Source organism: Leucoraja erinacea, chromosome 1, assembly GCF_028641065.1.
Source record: "Leucoraja erinacea ecotype New England chromosome 1, Leri_hhj_1, whole genome shotgun sequence".
NCBI lineage: Eukaryota > Metazoa > Chordata > Chondrichthyes > Rajiformes > Rajidae > Leucoraja > Leucoraja erinaceus.
This window is the reverse complement of record NC_073377.1, coordinates 97,643,031-97,658,703: the sequence shown is the minus strand read 5'-3', so window position 1 is coordinate 97,658,703 and position 15,673 is coordinate 97,643,031. Positions and strand designations below refer to the sequence as shown.

Below are 15,673 nucleotides of genomic sequence, written 5' to 3'. Positions count from 1 at the left end.
GGAACTCGTGACCCGTGGCGTTAACGGCAGGTACCCGGGAAACTTGTTAACTCTTAAAAAATTTTAAACATGTTTAACGATTTCCATGAGTCAAATTTACTCTTGAAGTTAAAATTTGAAACATTTAAACTCGTTGTAACAATGTAGTGGCCGGTGAGTTTACCATAGTGACTCTTGAGTCTGCCGTGGGTTTGGCCTGAGTGCCAGAAGTGAAATGTTGAAGATTAGTCATCTCCGGAGAACTTGGATTGGTGACGTTTCGGGTCGGGACACTTCTTCAAACTTTAGACCCTTCTTTCACCCGAAACGTCACCTGTCCATGTTCTCCACAGATACTGCCTGACACGTTGAGTTACTCCAGCACTTTGTATTTTTTCGTAAACCAGCTTCTGTAGTTCCTTGTGTTCCAAAATGTAATGCTTTATAAATGTCCAGAGATGCTGCCTGTCCCGCGGAGGTACTCCAGCACTTTGCCTCTGTCTCCCTGGAGACCTCGTTTCCCACACAATGTGACATCTACCGTGCATACATTGCCAGCTGTTGTCTTGGCAGCAGCAACATAATCTCCCGGTTAGTACACTCCGTGTTGCTGAGGCCTAGTTTATGTAGAGACAAGAAACTGCAGATGCTGGAATCATGATCATAAAAAACACACAAAGTGTTGGAGGAACTCACACAGCGTTTGAGTAACTCAGCGAGACAGGCAGCATCAGCGGAGGAAATGGACAGACGTTTATTCAGCTCGAAAAGGGACTCAATCCAAAACGTTACCTATCCATTCCCTCCACAGATGCTGCCTGACTCGCTGGCTTACTTCGACACTTTGTGAGTTCATGTCATAGGAGCAGAATTAGGCCATTCGGCCCATCGAGTTGCTCCAACACTTTGTGTTTTGCTCAACATGTCAGCATCTGTGGTCCCCCATGTCTCCATTTGACAGCTGGAAGAACTCAACGGGTCATGGAGTCTGAAGAAGGACCCTGTCCCGAAACCTCGCCTGCCTGTTTCCTTCCACCGATTTCATGTAGTCACTTTTCGATAAAACTCCACCGCCCCAGTTATTCCAAGTCCATTTAATTCCCCGTGTCTCCATTTCATTCATTAAGTTGCCGGTACTGTCACATCATTAGTTTTTGGTCAATACAACAGAACAGTCTGAAGAAGGGCGACGATATACACAAAAAGCTGGAGTAACTCAGTGGACAGGCAGCATCTCTGGAGAGAAGGAATGGGTGATGTTTCGGGTCGAGACTCTTCGACAGACTGGCAAGGGAAACTAAAGATATAGATATAAACGAAAGAAAGATAAAAAACAATGAATGCAAAAAAGTTACGGTGATAAAGGAAACGGACCTTTGTTCGCTGTTCGTTGGGTGAAAACGAGCAGTTGGTGCGACTTGGGATAGAAAGAGAGGGAATGCCGGGGTTACTTGAAGTGAGAGAAATCAATATTCATGCCACTGGGAAGCGAAATATTAAATGATGTTCCTCTAATTTGCATTTAGCCTCACTGTGACTGGAGGAGACATCTGACAGAAAGGTCAGTGTGGGAATGGGAAGTGTTTGGCAACCGGGCGATCAGGTAGGTCCAGGTAGCAACCGGGAGAGTCGCGATCCGAAACGTCACCCATTCCTTCTCTCCAGAGATGCTATCTGATCTCTGAGTTACTTCAGCTTTTGGTGTCTATCGTTGAGGTAAACCAGCATCTGCAGTTCCTTCCTACACAACAGAACAGTATGAGGAGCGGTTAATGTTAGAGGCTGCTCACTAACCTCACTATGTTTACATCGTCCTCTCTAGCAATGAATAAATATAATTTGGTTACCGTATTATTGACTGCAACCGCCCGTTTAAAATGACTGCTCTTTAATTCTCAACCACTGGATATTTACCTGGAAACATATTGCATGCTTTCGTTCAGTGAGATAATTCAATTTTAATAGACTGAGGTGATAAATCCGGCGCCACTTCACAACAAACTAAACGACCTATAATTTAAATAGAGCATTTAGGATCGATAATAAAATTCCCAAGACTATTTCACATATATAATTCCAGCACCACTTCACACTGAGCTGTCCGTGATGCATCTGCCCTGATCGGTTGTTCGGATAAAACATTGTTTGAAATAATTTGAAGTTTTGAAATTAACTCTCACAGCCTAATGTACATTTTGGGCTAAGATTTGATCCATGCACAAAACGCAATGTAAACGGATTGCAATCTCTATTAACATTCTGAGACTGTCTCATAATGGAAGTGATCACATTTGGCCCTTCGAGCCAGCATTGCCATTAAATATAATCATAGCTGATCATACAAAATCAGTATCCAGTTTCTGCTTTCTCCCCATTTCCCTTGATTCCGTAACCCTAAGAAAATTAAACATGACAGGCTTTTTATAGTGGAAAATAAAACTGCATGGCATCATTTTTACCATGTGATGATTTTTCCACACGTCGGTTGTCATTGTTGGCTCAAGAGTAACTCGGGAGAGGAACTTGGTAACTCGGGAGAGGAACTTGGAACATCGCAGAAATTAGAAGTAAACGGCAAATTTAATCATACCCGTGGGAACTTGGTTAAACTCTTGAACATAAACTTGGAATCTAGTACACAACCACGAGTTTGATTTTTTATTTCACTCGGGGTCACTCGTGGGTCGACTCGCACTGTGAGGCAGGGGCTTAAAGCCGGCCTGTCTAGCCAGACGGCCTGTCTAGCCAGACGGCCTGTCTAGCCGCCCAAGAGCCGAGATACCAGCCCGCAAAGTCGACCTCGGAAGTCGGCTATGGGAACTGATTTGCCGGCTCTGGCTAGGCCACAGTTCCAGAGCCTCAGCTGCAGGGGGCAATTTCAACCCACCGGTTGACACGGAAGACCCGATGAGCTTGAGGTCGACCGCCTAGGTGCCACATGTTCAGGAGGACTTCTGGGAGGGGATTTAAAGCCCACCCATCTGGATTTTGACTAGATTAAAAGAAGTGCCGGACCAGCAGTTGCCAAGAAATCGGAAGAGGGACTGTATTGATTTGTTTCAGGAAACATCTGCAAAGAGGATGTGATTTTTAAAGTAGAAACTCAGATAGTTTAGGAAAGCAAATGCAACTGTACCGTGACATCCTAATAGATTTTTACTGAATATCTATCTATTAATATATAAAACTCTCGTGCCATCCGACCGGCTGCCGTTCGGCTGCCTTTCAGCCTTTTGATTCATTTCCATCTGTGATGTCACAATGCCCAACGCTCGCAGATGTCCAATCACAATGCCCAATGCTCGCAGATGTCCAATCGGAATGGATCCATTTACATGGACGGCTGCCGGCTGCATTTCTTCCTTTGATTCACTGCAACTCCGAAACCAGACGCAGAATCGCCGACATCTTTTCCATTTCGGTAGAGATTTCACTTTTCTTTCTAAGTATCCGCTCCTCATTACATTTCGTCGTGTTTAAGTACATGTTTTTAATCAAATCCTCCCCCCCCCCCCCCCCCCCCACCCCCCAATATTTCAAAAATAAACTGGCTTCTCACCTTCCATCGTGTGATGTCACAATGCCCAATGTTCACATATGTCCAATCGGAATGGATTCATTTACATATGCCTTTGCAGGAGCCCCAGCCCATGGTGAACGTTCCATCGTGTGATGTCACAATGTCCAATGCTCAAAGACATTGTTGCCATAGAGGGAGTACAGAGAAGGTTTACCAGACTGATTCCTGGAATGTCAGGACTTTCATATGTAGAAAGACTGGATAGACTCGGCTTGTACTCGCTAGATTTTAGAAGATTGAGGGGGTATCTTATAGAAACGTATAACATTCTTAAGGGGTTGGACAGGCTAGATGCAGGAAGATTGTTCCGGATGTTGGGGAAGACCAGAACAAGGGGTCACAGTTTAAGGATAAGGGGGAAATCCTTTAGGACAGAGATGAGAAAAACATTTTTCACACAGAGAGTGGTGAATCTCTGGAATTCTCTGCCACAGAAGGTAGTTGAGGTCAGTTCATTGGCTATATTTAAGAGGGAGTTAGATGTGGCCCTTGTGGCTAAAGGAATCAGGGGGTATGGAGAGAAGGCAGGTACAGGATACTCTTGGATGATCAGCCATGATCATATTGAATGGTGGTGCAGGCTAGAAGGGCCGAAGGGCCCCCTCCTGCACTTAATTTCTATTTTTCTATGTTTCCCTCTCCTCACCCCTCTCCCTCTCCCACCCATCCCTCTCTCCCCCACCCCGCTTCCCTCTCTACCCCATCCCCTTCCCTCTCTCCCCCCGCCCCCTTCCCCTACCACTCTGTCCCTCTTCCACCAGTCCCTCTACCCCTCCGTCCGCAGTCTACCACTTCTCTCCCCTGACCCCCCCCCGCGCCCTCCAGCTCCCCTTTCTTCCCCTCCCTGTCACACCCCTTCCCCTACCCCTCTGTCCCTCTTCCACCACTCCCGCTACCCCCCCTCCCTCTCCACTCTTCCACTTCTCTCCCCCTTCTCTCCTCCCCCTCTCCCTCTCCTCAACCCTCTCCCATCCCTCTCTCCCCCACCCCTTCCCTCTCTACCCCACCCCCTTCCCTCTCTCCCTCCGCCCCTGCCCCTCTGTCCCTCTTCCACCACTCCCCTACCCCTCCCTCTTCCACTTCTCTCCCCTTTACCCCACCCCTCTCTCTCCTCCACCCCTGTCTCCCCCTCCCTTCCCCTCTCTCCCCCACCCCCTTCCCCTACCCCTCTGTCCCTCTTCCACCACTCCCCCTGTCCCTCTTCCACCACTCCCTGCTACCCTCTCCCCATCCCTCCCTCCCTCCTTCCCTCCGTCCCTCCGTCCCTCCCTCCCTCCCTCCCTCCCTCCCTCCCTCCTCCATCCCTCCCTCCCCACTCTTCCACTTCTCTCCCCCCTTCCCCCCCCACACACTTTCCCCTCTCTCCCCCCAACCCTCTCCCCCCCCCATCCCACTCTCCCCTCCCTCCACACTCTTCCCCCTCTCCCTCCTCATTCCCTTACCGTGCACAGTCTCTGTCTTTAAGAAGGAACTACAGATGCTGGAAAATCGAAGGTAGACATAAAAAAAGCTGGATAAACTCAGCGGGTGCGGCAGCATCTATGGAGCGAATTGAATGGTCAACGTTTTTGGCCGAAACCCGGAAGAAGGGTTTCGGCCAAAAACGTTGCCCTTTTCCTTCGGTCCATAGATGCTGCTGCACCCGCTGAGTTTATCCAGCTTTTTTGTTGTTGTACCAGCCTCTCTCTCTCTCTGCCCTTCTCTCTTCTCTCGACTCATGCACGCCCGCTCCAACCCCTCCCCCCCTTCACCTCTCTCCCCCATCCTCTCCTCCCCCTCTTCTCCCCCTCTCCCTCTCCACCCTCGTCCTCCCCTTCCTCACACAATATTTTTTGTGGGGGCGGGTCCACAGTGTGTGTGACTGTTTGTGGAGGCGGCCACGCGCTCTCCATTCAAGAAGACGCTCATCTGTTTGTGCAGGCGCGTGCTTAGTATGTGACCAAATATCTTATAGCGGAGCTCTCCACTACAAGATCTTTGTGTATGACGACACACGCTCCCCCCCCCCCCCCCTTTGGTGCAGGAGGCGCGCGCAGCATCTGAACGCTCAGCGATTATTCGAATTCATCACTAACCGTCATTCTGACTTTGCTTGTGAAGAGAAATGTCCTGAATTGCATTTGTCTGATGCAGGAAGATTGTTCCCGATGTTGGGGAAGTCCAGGACAAGCGGGACACAGTTTAAGGATAAAGGGGAAATCCTTTAGTACTGAGATGAGGAAAACATTTTTCACACAGATAGTTGTGAGTCTCTGGAACTCTCTGCCGCAGAAGGTAGTTGAGGCCAGTTCATTGGCTATATTTAAGAGGGAGTTAGATGTGGCCCTTGTGGCTAAAGGGATCAGGGGGTATGGAGAGAAGGCAGGTACAGGATACTGAGTTGGTTGATCAGCCATGATCATATTGAATGGCGGTGCAGGCTCGAAGGGCCGAATGGCCTACTCCTGCACTTAATTTCTATGTTTCTATGTTTCCCTCTCCTCACCCTCTCCCTCTCCCACCCATCTCTCTCTCCCCCACCCCCCTTCCCTCTCTACCACCACCCCCTTCCCCCTACCCCTCTGTCCCTCTTTCACCACTCCCCCTACCCCTCTCTCTCCACTCTTCCACTTCTATCCCCTTACCCCACGCCTCTCGCACCCCCATCCCTCTCTCTTCCCCTCCCTTCCCCTCTCTCCCCCACCCCTTCCCCTACCCCTCTGTCCCTCATCCACCACTCCCCGTCCCTCTTCCACCACTCCCGATACCCCTCCCTCCCTCCCCACTCTTTCACTTCTCTCCCACTCGCTCCTCCCCCTCTCCTCACCCCTCCCCTCTCCCATCCCTCTCTCCCCAACCCTCTTCCCTCTCTATCCCACCCCCTTCCCTCTCTCCCCCCGCCCCCTTCTCCCTATCCCTCTGTCCCTCGTCCATCACTCCCCTTACCCCTCTCCTCCTCCCTCCCCACTCTTCCACTTCTCTCCCCCTTCCCTTCCACTCTCCCTCCCCACTCTTTCCCCTCTTTCCCCCCACCCCTCTCTCCATCCCTCCTCCTCCCCATTCCCCCCTCCCCCACATCTCTCTCCCCATCTCTCACCCCCTACCCCGCTCTCCTTTCCCTCCCAAATCTATCCCGTTTCCTCCTCCTCCCTCCCCTCTTCTCACCTCCCCCCCCCCGCAAACGCCGTTGGGGAAACAGACCCAACGGGTCTGCACTTGGTCTAGTGTAAATATAAAAACTTTGTTAATTTTTGCTTAATGAACAGACTAACTGGGATGTATTAATGCATTTTACTTTTTCTTTTACCAACCAAGAACAACTTTTTTTACATGTATTTAAAATCTCTTATATACATATGTTCAAAAAGGTATCAGCCTTATCTGTCAAATTAAGCACTTGCATTAATCTATCTCCATGCGCAATTTAGCATGGAGATGAGGAAACATTTTCACACTGAGAGTTGCGAGTGTGGAATTCTCTGCCTCAGAGAGTGGTGGAGGCCGGTTCTCTGGATATTTTTCAGAGAGAGCTAGATAGCGGGGTCAGAGGATATGGGGAGAAGGCAGGAACAGGGTACTGATTGTGGATGATCAGCCATGATCACATTGAATGGCGGTGCTGGCTCGAAGGACTGAATGGCCTACTCCTGCGCCTATTGTTTATTGTCTATTTTACGATGATTGTAATTCAACTAACAGGTAGATGGGACCTTGGTTTAACACCTCTTGTTGGTTTAAGACTTCCTCCTACAGGCTCTGGGCTTAGCCACCTTGAGCCAGAGATGGTACACAGTTAAGTTATGTGATTGTCACCACAATTGAATACGGTGTTAACCTTGATTCTTCATTGGCCTCCTTCATGTGCAAAGAAGCTTAATCTTAATGAACACAAATGCTATATCAGCCACATATAATTGCACTGAACAATGCAGCTTGCCACTAATTATATTCACCCTAGTGACAAGTGCTTGGTTTATTGAACTATTATTCTGAACTGATCTCTATCCCCATCTTTTTTTATTCTGGATGAAGAAACAATAGGATGCCATCAGATAGATTTGACCAGATTTGCTGGGAACACAAAAATAACCTTAAAAATATCCAGGCAAGTGACTAATTTACTGTAGGTTAGTATCGGCCTCCCACAGCCCTAACACGACAAATGACTTATGTTAGCATGGCAAAAATTACAGTCAGCAGGTTTGAGAAAGATTTTTGCTGATATATGTTTTTAGCTTCTGAACTCGATATGAAAGGTTGAAACATGCTTAAAGCAATAACACTGTGTACTCACCAAACAATGCCCTGAGCGCCAGAGCCAATAGGCTTTAGATTCTGGTAGCGTTTGAGAACTGTGAAGGTAGAATCTCCTACTTCTACGCTGTAGAACTGGTTGTCCACTTTGCTTTTACTCATGTTGTAATGTTGAGCAATATATGAAACATCCACTTGTTTATCAAATCCCTGCAATCACAAAGGAGTAATGGAATTATAATGCTTTACTGAGATTCAAAAATCACAGTGCTATTACTATCATGACTGGCAAAATAATCCTTAAATAACAATACCCACACTTCATGTTACTATCCTGTTATAATTGTAGAACATGTATTATCTTATAAAGTAATTGACACTCCAAAGCAATTGAACAAATGTATTCCTAAATTTCAATTCTCGAAGCACTTTCTTTATCATATTCCTGCATTAGCCAATAAAAATAGGGGTATCTGTTGCCCCTTAATGGTTAGTGTATAACACATTTACAGGATCATGATACCAACTGGAATAGAGAGTAACTGGCTATGAAGTCAGTAAAAGGTACCTTCAATCTTGAATAGCTGTTTAAGGTTGGGTGAAACCAGTTAATTGTCTATTCTAAGGGAAAATATGGTTTGTTTTCATTTATATATTAATTGCCTGCATTATTTTTTGTTCATTTGCAATGTGGTTCATGGAAAAAAAGTAAACAAATCTATTTATGTTCTTAGCAGCATGGTCTTTTTCACAGTAGTTAATTCTAAACGCAGTTACTGCTAATTGCACACATGTATGTCAAGAAAATGTCAGTGATGTTTTGGTGCAGCTAGTTTACTTTTTCAAGAGTAAGTGAGAATTTAACAATGGATTAGAGTTCTTTGGATAATCAAATACATCCATCCAACTGATTCAATAAAAAATATTGCTGTGAACATTTTAAATAACCACAATACTGAAATTACACAACCAATGTGTCTTTGAGACAGATGAATGATATGAATGAATGATATCTTTATTTCGAACAATTAAAAAAAAGAAGAAAAGAAAAGATGAAAATGAATTAAAAAAAGGAAAATTATATATATACATATATATATACATAAATACATACACACATACATACATATACATGTACATATATACATACATACATATACACATATACACACATACACATATACATAACATATATGTACATACATAAATTAAAAAATCAAAAGCCAATTTCAACAATACACATTAGACTCGTTCGAAAAGGGATAGGAAGAAGCCTATACTTGTCACGTCCTACCCCCATTCTTCACCATTAACAAATGCAAAATTCAATAAAATAAACTAAACAGACAATTCAAAAAAAACTACTCCAATCAAGCTATTAAGAAAAAAAGAACAAAAAAAGAAAAGAACAAAAAGACCATCTGTGAGATTTACATTCTCCTTCCTCATTACTGTACTTTTCAAAGATATATCTTTCGTACATTTTTTTAAATTGCATTATATTCATACTTTGTTTAATCGTTTCGTCAAGACCATTCCACAAAACCACCCCACAAATGGAAATACACATACTTTTTAAATTGGTCCGAGCATAATGCTGTTTCAAGTTTTGTTTCCCTCTAAAGTTATAACCCCCCTCTCTGTCTTTGAACAGTTTTTGTATGTTTACAGGTAGCAGTTTATTTTTTGCTTTATAAATTATTTGTGCAGTCTTAAATTCTATCTACAATTACTGGAAAGATTGCTAGATTCACCGACGCCGAACCTCGACGGAGAACATCCTCAGCGGCCCAGACCTCCAGATCAGCCACCCCCCACCGGAGTCCATGGTTCCCGAGTCCACAAGCCGACCCGGGTGGAGTCGCAGGGCTCCGCGATGTTGGTCAGCGCCGCCCATGTTGGGAGCTCCGCGAACCACAGCTCCGCCATGTCAGTGCAGCAGGCCCAGCACCCGGGGTTCCAAACGGCGATCTCCGGTGAGGCATCGCCCGCCCTGCGATGTATCCAACGCTGCGCTGCTGCTGCTGGAGCTCTGGTCGATCCCGGCAGGAAAGGCTGCGCCAAGCCAGTAGGTAGGCCGCTGGGGGGGCGGGGGGGGGGGCGAGGACGCGACTCAAATAATAGGCGCATCCTCTCCAGGAAGCGACTGAGGGATGGTATCCCCCTTACCGTACCCTCTTCCCCCTCATAAAGACATTAAAAAAACACATAAAAACGCTCTTCAACATAACAAAAATACAAAAAGATACTGGACTGAAGGCTGAGGCAGCTAGCAACAGCGCCACTGGATGTCCGGACATTGGTATGAACATTGAATTCTCCAATTCTCCACCCCTTCCCTGTGTCACACCTGGGTGTGCACCCATTTCCCCCACTCCTCCTATACACCATCCTCTGGCTTCACATTTCACTCCTCATCTCTCCTTATCGTACACCCTTTTGTTTCCTTGTCATCTCTAGCTTTTAGTCCACCCCTCTACCAATCAAACCCGTCTCCTAACCTATCACTTGACAGGCGTTGTCTTGCCTGCACCTCTCTTTCAACTTTCTCCCCTCTGCTACAATCAGTCTGAAGAAGAATCCCGAACTGAAGAAGGGTCCCGAACTGAAGAAGGGTCCCGAACTGAAACATCACCTATTCATGTCCTCCAGAGATGCCTCCTGCCCCGCTAAGTTACTCCAGCACTTTGTGGGGTTTTTTAGAGGCTACAAATTAGTGAGTTAAAATATTCATTTAGAATAGGAAAAAAAATAGTATCATCTGCAATTCAATCTGGCCACCAGAGAAATGGCAAAACATTCACTCAGCTGTAAGGTGATCACAGGATGTCCCTGGGATGACTTGCTTGGTCACATTGACAGGGCTTCCATGATTTTCCTGCCTATGTGACTTTCTGTTAGCAGGGAAGAGAGGAAGCATGTTTTACCTCAACACTCAAAAGGGCAAAGCTTTCCAATTGAGAATTTCAGAAAAGAAAATGAATCTGAGATCTGAAATGGCAGGAAGATTCGTTGAGGTGAAGGGCACTGAGTTTCAGAAGCTTCTGTAAATGTTCTGCAGACAGAGATAAGGCCAAAGAGGGGCAGATGTGGCAAAATGCACACAACAGAGTGGTGTCAGCAGCGTGAAATGAGATGGCAAAGGTTGTGTGCACTACTTTAAACATCAAATTTCAAACTTCTACTGATGCACTGGAGAAAGTATGTAATGGCATGGTAGCTTGGCTAGGGAACAACTCTGCCCAAGGCCACAAGAAATTTCAGACATTTATGGATGTAGCTAGCCCATCACCTCTGATGCAACTGGTAAGCTTGGAAACAAAAGCTTTTCACTGGATTTCAGTACACGTGACGATAATAAACAAACCCAACATGCTATATGCTCATAATCGACTCCATCTAAACCACACATTAATTCAGGATACAGCCAGTACAACCCAGAACAATTTACAACCTGGTCATTCCCTCTTCTTCCAATGGACAGAAGATACAATAGCTTGAAAGCAAGTACCACTGGATTCAGGAAGAGCTGCATCCTCTTTGTTATCAGCCTTATGAATGGCCCTCCTATAACCTTGGCTATAGTCCCAATCTTCCAACCTACCACACTACAGTTGTTGAAATTTTTCTGTAACTCTACAATGCCTTAAAAATATATATATTCTGATATTATTCCCTTTGCTCTACCTGTTGATTGCATTTATGCATAATCTGATTTGATTTGATCTATCCATCTGTGACTGGATAGAATGCAAACAGACGCTTTTCACTATATTTCAGTTCACATGACAATAATAAACCATGCCCAATATCCTCTATGCTACACTGTCAGAAATAGTTTAATGACTTCATGAGGTTGGTCAGGATAGCTGAAGTTATAAGCAATCATGCTCATCTAGAATAATGGTTAGAAAAGTTAGATGAGAAACTGTATTTAGACCACAATTCCTATCCACGAGGAAAACAGGCACAGCAATAGGAGATGAAAAACAGGATGTTTGGAGCTAGCCTGTCAGAACATAGTGCCGCATGGCAGACCATGGTACCGCACGTAACCCTTGGCAACGGGCCTAGTTTGCATGCCGCAGAGCTGGGAAGCCCGTCTTCTAGAGCCCAGCCGCTGCCCATTGCTGAGGATTAGAGAAAAGTGGAAGTACAATGGGATCTGGGGGTCCTTGTACATCGGTCTATGAAAGTAAGTATGCGGGTGCAGCAGGCAGTGAAGAAAGGGAATGGCATGTTGGCCTTTATAACAAGAGGAATCGAATATAGGAGCAAAGAGGTCCTTCTGCAGTTGTACAGAGCCCTAGTGAGACCACACCTGGAGTATTGTGTGCAGTTTTGGTCCCCTAATTTGAGGAAGGACATTCTTGCTCTTGAGGGAGTGCAGCGTAGGTTTACAAGGTTAATTCCTTGGATGGCGGGACTGTCATATGCTGAGAGAATGGAGCAGCTGGGCTTGTACACTCTGGAGTTTAGAAGGATGAGAGCAAATTTCATTGAAACATATAAGATTGTTAAGGGCTTAGACATGCTAGAGGCAGGAATCATGTTCCCGATGTGGACGGAGTCCAGAACCAGGGGCCACAGTTTAAGAATAAGGAGTTAGCCATTTAGAACGGAGACGAGGAAACACTTTTTCTCACAGAGAGTGGCGAGTCTGTGGAATTATCTGCCTCAGAGGGTGGTGGAGGCGGGTTCTCTGGATGCTTTCAAGATAGAGATAGATAGGGCTCTTAAAAATAGCTGAGTCAGGAGATATGTGGAGAAGGCAGGAACGGGGTACTGATTGGGGATGATCACCCATGATCACATTGAACGGCGAAGCTGGCTCGTGGGGCCAAATGGCCTACTCCAGCACCTATTGTCTATTGTCTATTGTCTATTGTCTATTGACAACCGGAGAGGAGGATGGAGAGACTTAAGATGGCTGCAGCAGATGCAAAGAACTAAGGGCTAGTAAGATGTACCGGGGTCTTACCTTACGCGCCCTTAAGGGCGGCTGTGGGAAGCGCCCCCAGGGCACAGAGAGGGTTGACGGTTCACTGAAAGGTGCGAGAATTTGTGCTGAGGTGACAGCTGTAGGCTCTGCAGCAGCCTGGGGTTCGACTGGATTAGACGCCGCTCCAAGAAACAAAACGCACGGGCCCGACGCGGCCCGCAGCAACACGGAGCGGTGGAGCAGCGGTGGAGGATGCCTACAACTTTGCTTGGCCAGGCCGACCCTACAACACCACCAGGCCAACGGACCTGCACTGATGGCCAGATGCACTTAAAGCAACTTGGACTTTGAAAATTGTGCCAAAACCTGGCAATTCTTGTATATTGTCACAGTGGACTATTTCTATGTACTTTGTACTTAATCTAGGATTGTGTTTGCGTATCGTAAACATGTATGTATTGCTGAAATGTATGAAGAATTCACCCTAACTCAGTACATGTGCAGATAAAGAACCATTAAATGGCACAAATCATTTACAGATGTTCACTCTGCTTTTATTGTCTCCCAACGTTGCTTGCTTATTTTTTCTCAATCATGTCCAAGTTAACCATATACAAAGTGCTCATTCTCAACATGCCTATGAAATGTAACATAACTTTAGATATGCAGTGGCATTCCAAATCAGGCTTACAGCATCACTTTTTTCACAGACGAGTCCAGGAATACATGTTTGGATATAGTTAAAATGACTTAAAAAGTAATATAGCAAATACCAGTCTAGCATTCAAAATGTGTAGGAAGGAACTGCAGATGCTGGTTTAAACCGAAGATAGACACAAGAAGCTGGAGTAAATCAGTAGGACAGGCAGCATCTCAAGAGAAGGAATGGGTGACGTTTTGGGTCAAGAAAAGAAGAGTCTCAATCCGAAACATCATCTGAGTTACTCCAGCTTTTTGTGCCTATCACCAGTCTAGCATTTATTGTTTATCACCGGTGAACCAGATGGCTTTTTACACACGGATTTGTTTCATTGTTATCACTTAAGATGATAGTAAAGTCGACTCATTATTTGAATATAAATTAAAATGCATTTCTCCAGATTAATGGTTCAGACTTCTGGATGTTAGGCCAGTAACAACCATTATGTACTGCCCCAGGTTTATATAATCTCCTCCTCTTCCTGAATAAATCACACACAAGATTGAAGGACTTTCCCTTTCCCAAAGAGCACAGACTGCAGAAAAAATGTGTCTGAATCATCAAAGTTGCCGTAGTGAGATATGAAAGAAACATGGCAGCAAGCTTCATCTGCAAATTAGTGTGATGAGTATCACAAACCTGCTGAATTTGCATTGAATGAAAGACCTTCACATCACCAATTGCATTCTTCCTTCATTAAAACCGGGCTAATTTTCAATTTTCAGATGTTATTGGACAAAGCCAGCATGGATTTATGAAAGGTAAATCATGTCTGACGAATCTTATAGAATTTTTCGAGGATGTAACGAGTAGAGTGGATAAGGGAGAACCAGTGGATGTGTTATATCTGGACTTTCAGAAGGCTTTCGACAAGGTCCCACATAAGAGATTAGTATACAAACTTAAAGCACACGGTATTGGGGGTTCAGTATTGATGTGGATAGAGAACTGGCTGGCAGATAGGAAGCAAAGAATAGGAGTAAACGGGTCCTTTTCAGAATGGCAGGCAGTGACTAGTGGGGTATCGCAAAGCTCAGTGCTGGGACCCCAGCTATTTACAATATATATTAATTATTTGGATGAGCGAATTGAACGCAATATCTCCAAGTTTGCGGATGACATGAAGCTGCGGGGCAGTGCTAGCTGTGCGGAGATGCTAGGAGGCTGCAAGGTGACTTGGATAGTCTGGGTGAGTGGGCAAATGCATGGCAGATGCAGTATAATGTGGATAAATGTGAGGTTATCCACTTTTGTGGCAAAAACAGGAAAGTAGATTATTATCTGAATGGTGGCCGATTAGGAAAAGGGGAGATGCAACGAGACCTGGGTGTCATGGTACACCAGTCATTAAAAGTAGGCATGCAGGTGCAGCAGGCAGTGAAGAAAGCGAATGGTATGTTAGCATTCATAGCAAAAGGATTTGAGTATAGGAGCAGGGAGGTTCTACTGCAGTTGTACAGGGTCTTGGTGAGACCACACCTGGAGTATTGCGTACAGTTTTGGTCTCCTAATCTGAGAAAAGACATTCTTGCCATAGAGGGAGTACAGAGAAGGTTCACCAGAATGACTCCTGGGATGTCAGGGCTTTCATATGAAGAAAGACTGGATAGACTCGGCTTGTACTCGCTAGAATTTAGAAGATTGAGGGGGGATCTTATAGAAACTTACAACATTCTTAAGGGGTTGGACAGGCTAGATGCAGGAAGATTGTTCCCGATGTTGGGGAAGTCCAGACAAAGGGTCACAGTTTAAGGATAAGGGGGAAATCTTTTTGGACCGAGATGAGAAAAACATTTTTCACGCAGAGAGTGGTGAATCTGTGGAATTCTCTGCCACAGAAGGTAGTTGAGGCCAGTTCATTGGCTTTATTTAAGAGGGAGTTAGATGTGGCTCTTGTGGCTAAAGGTATCAGGGGGTATGGAGAGAAGGCAGGTACAGTATACTGAGTTGAATGATCAGCCATGATCATATTGAATGGCGGTGCAGGCTCGAAGGGCCGATTGGCCTACTCCTGCACCTATTTTCTATGTTTCTATGGTTCTATGTTATCTTTTTTAATTGTACTGTTCAATGGAGGAATAATAAGTTAAAATGCCTGCCTGAAAAAAGATCAGTGACCTTCTAAGCAAAAATGCGGAATTGCTTGATCAAAATGACATTAAGGGTGCCTCACGGTGCCATGGTCACATTCCCAATCCAAGCTGGAGTCCCAGAATAACCACACAGATACCCGCTGATT

At 45.4% G+C, this 15,673-nt stretch overlaps 1 protein-coding gene across 5 annotated transcripts in view; it reads right to left on the bottom strand.

Annotated features, from left to right (window-relative positions):
• The window catches only part of mapk10 (mitogen-activated protein kinase 10), a 237,464-nt gene that overhangs the window by 94,587 nt on the left and 127,204 nt on the right, over positions 1-15,673 (bottom strand). For all 5 annotated transcript variants that reach the window (XR_008723964.1, XM_055640033.1, XM_055640036.1 and 2 more), the window contains exon 3: positions 7,833-8,002. Coding sequence is in view for 4 of the 5 variants with exons in the window: in XM_055640033.1 (XP_055496008.1) it covers positions 7,833-8,002 (170 nt within the window). In the remaining variant the exon portion in view is untranslated. The remainder of the gene's footprint in view (positions 1-7,832; positions 8,003-15,673) is intronic.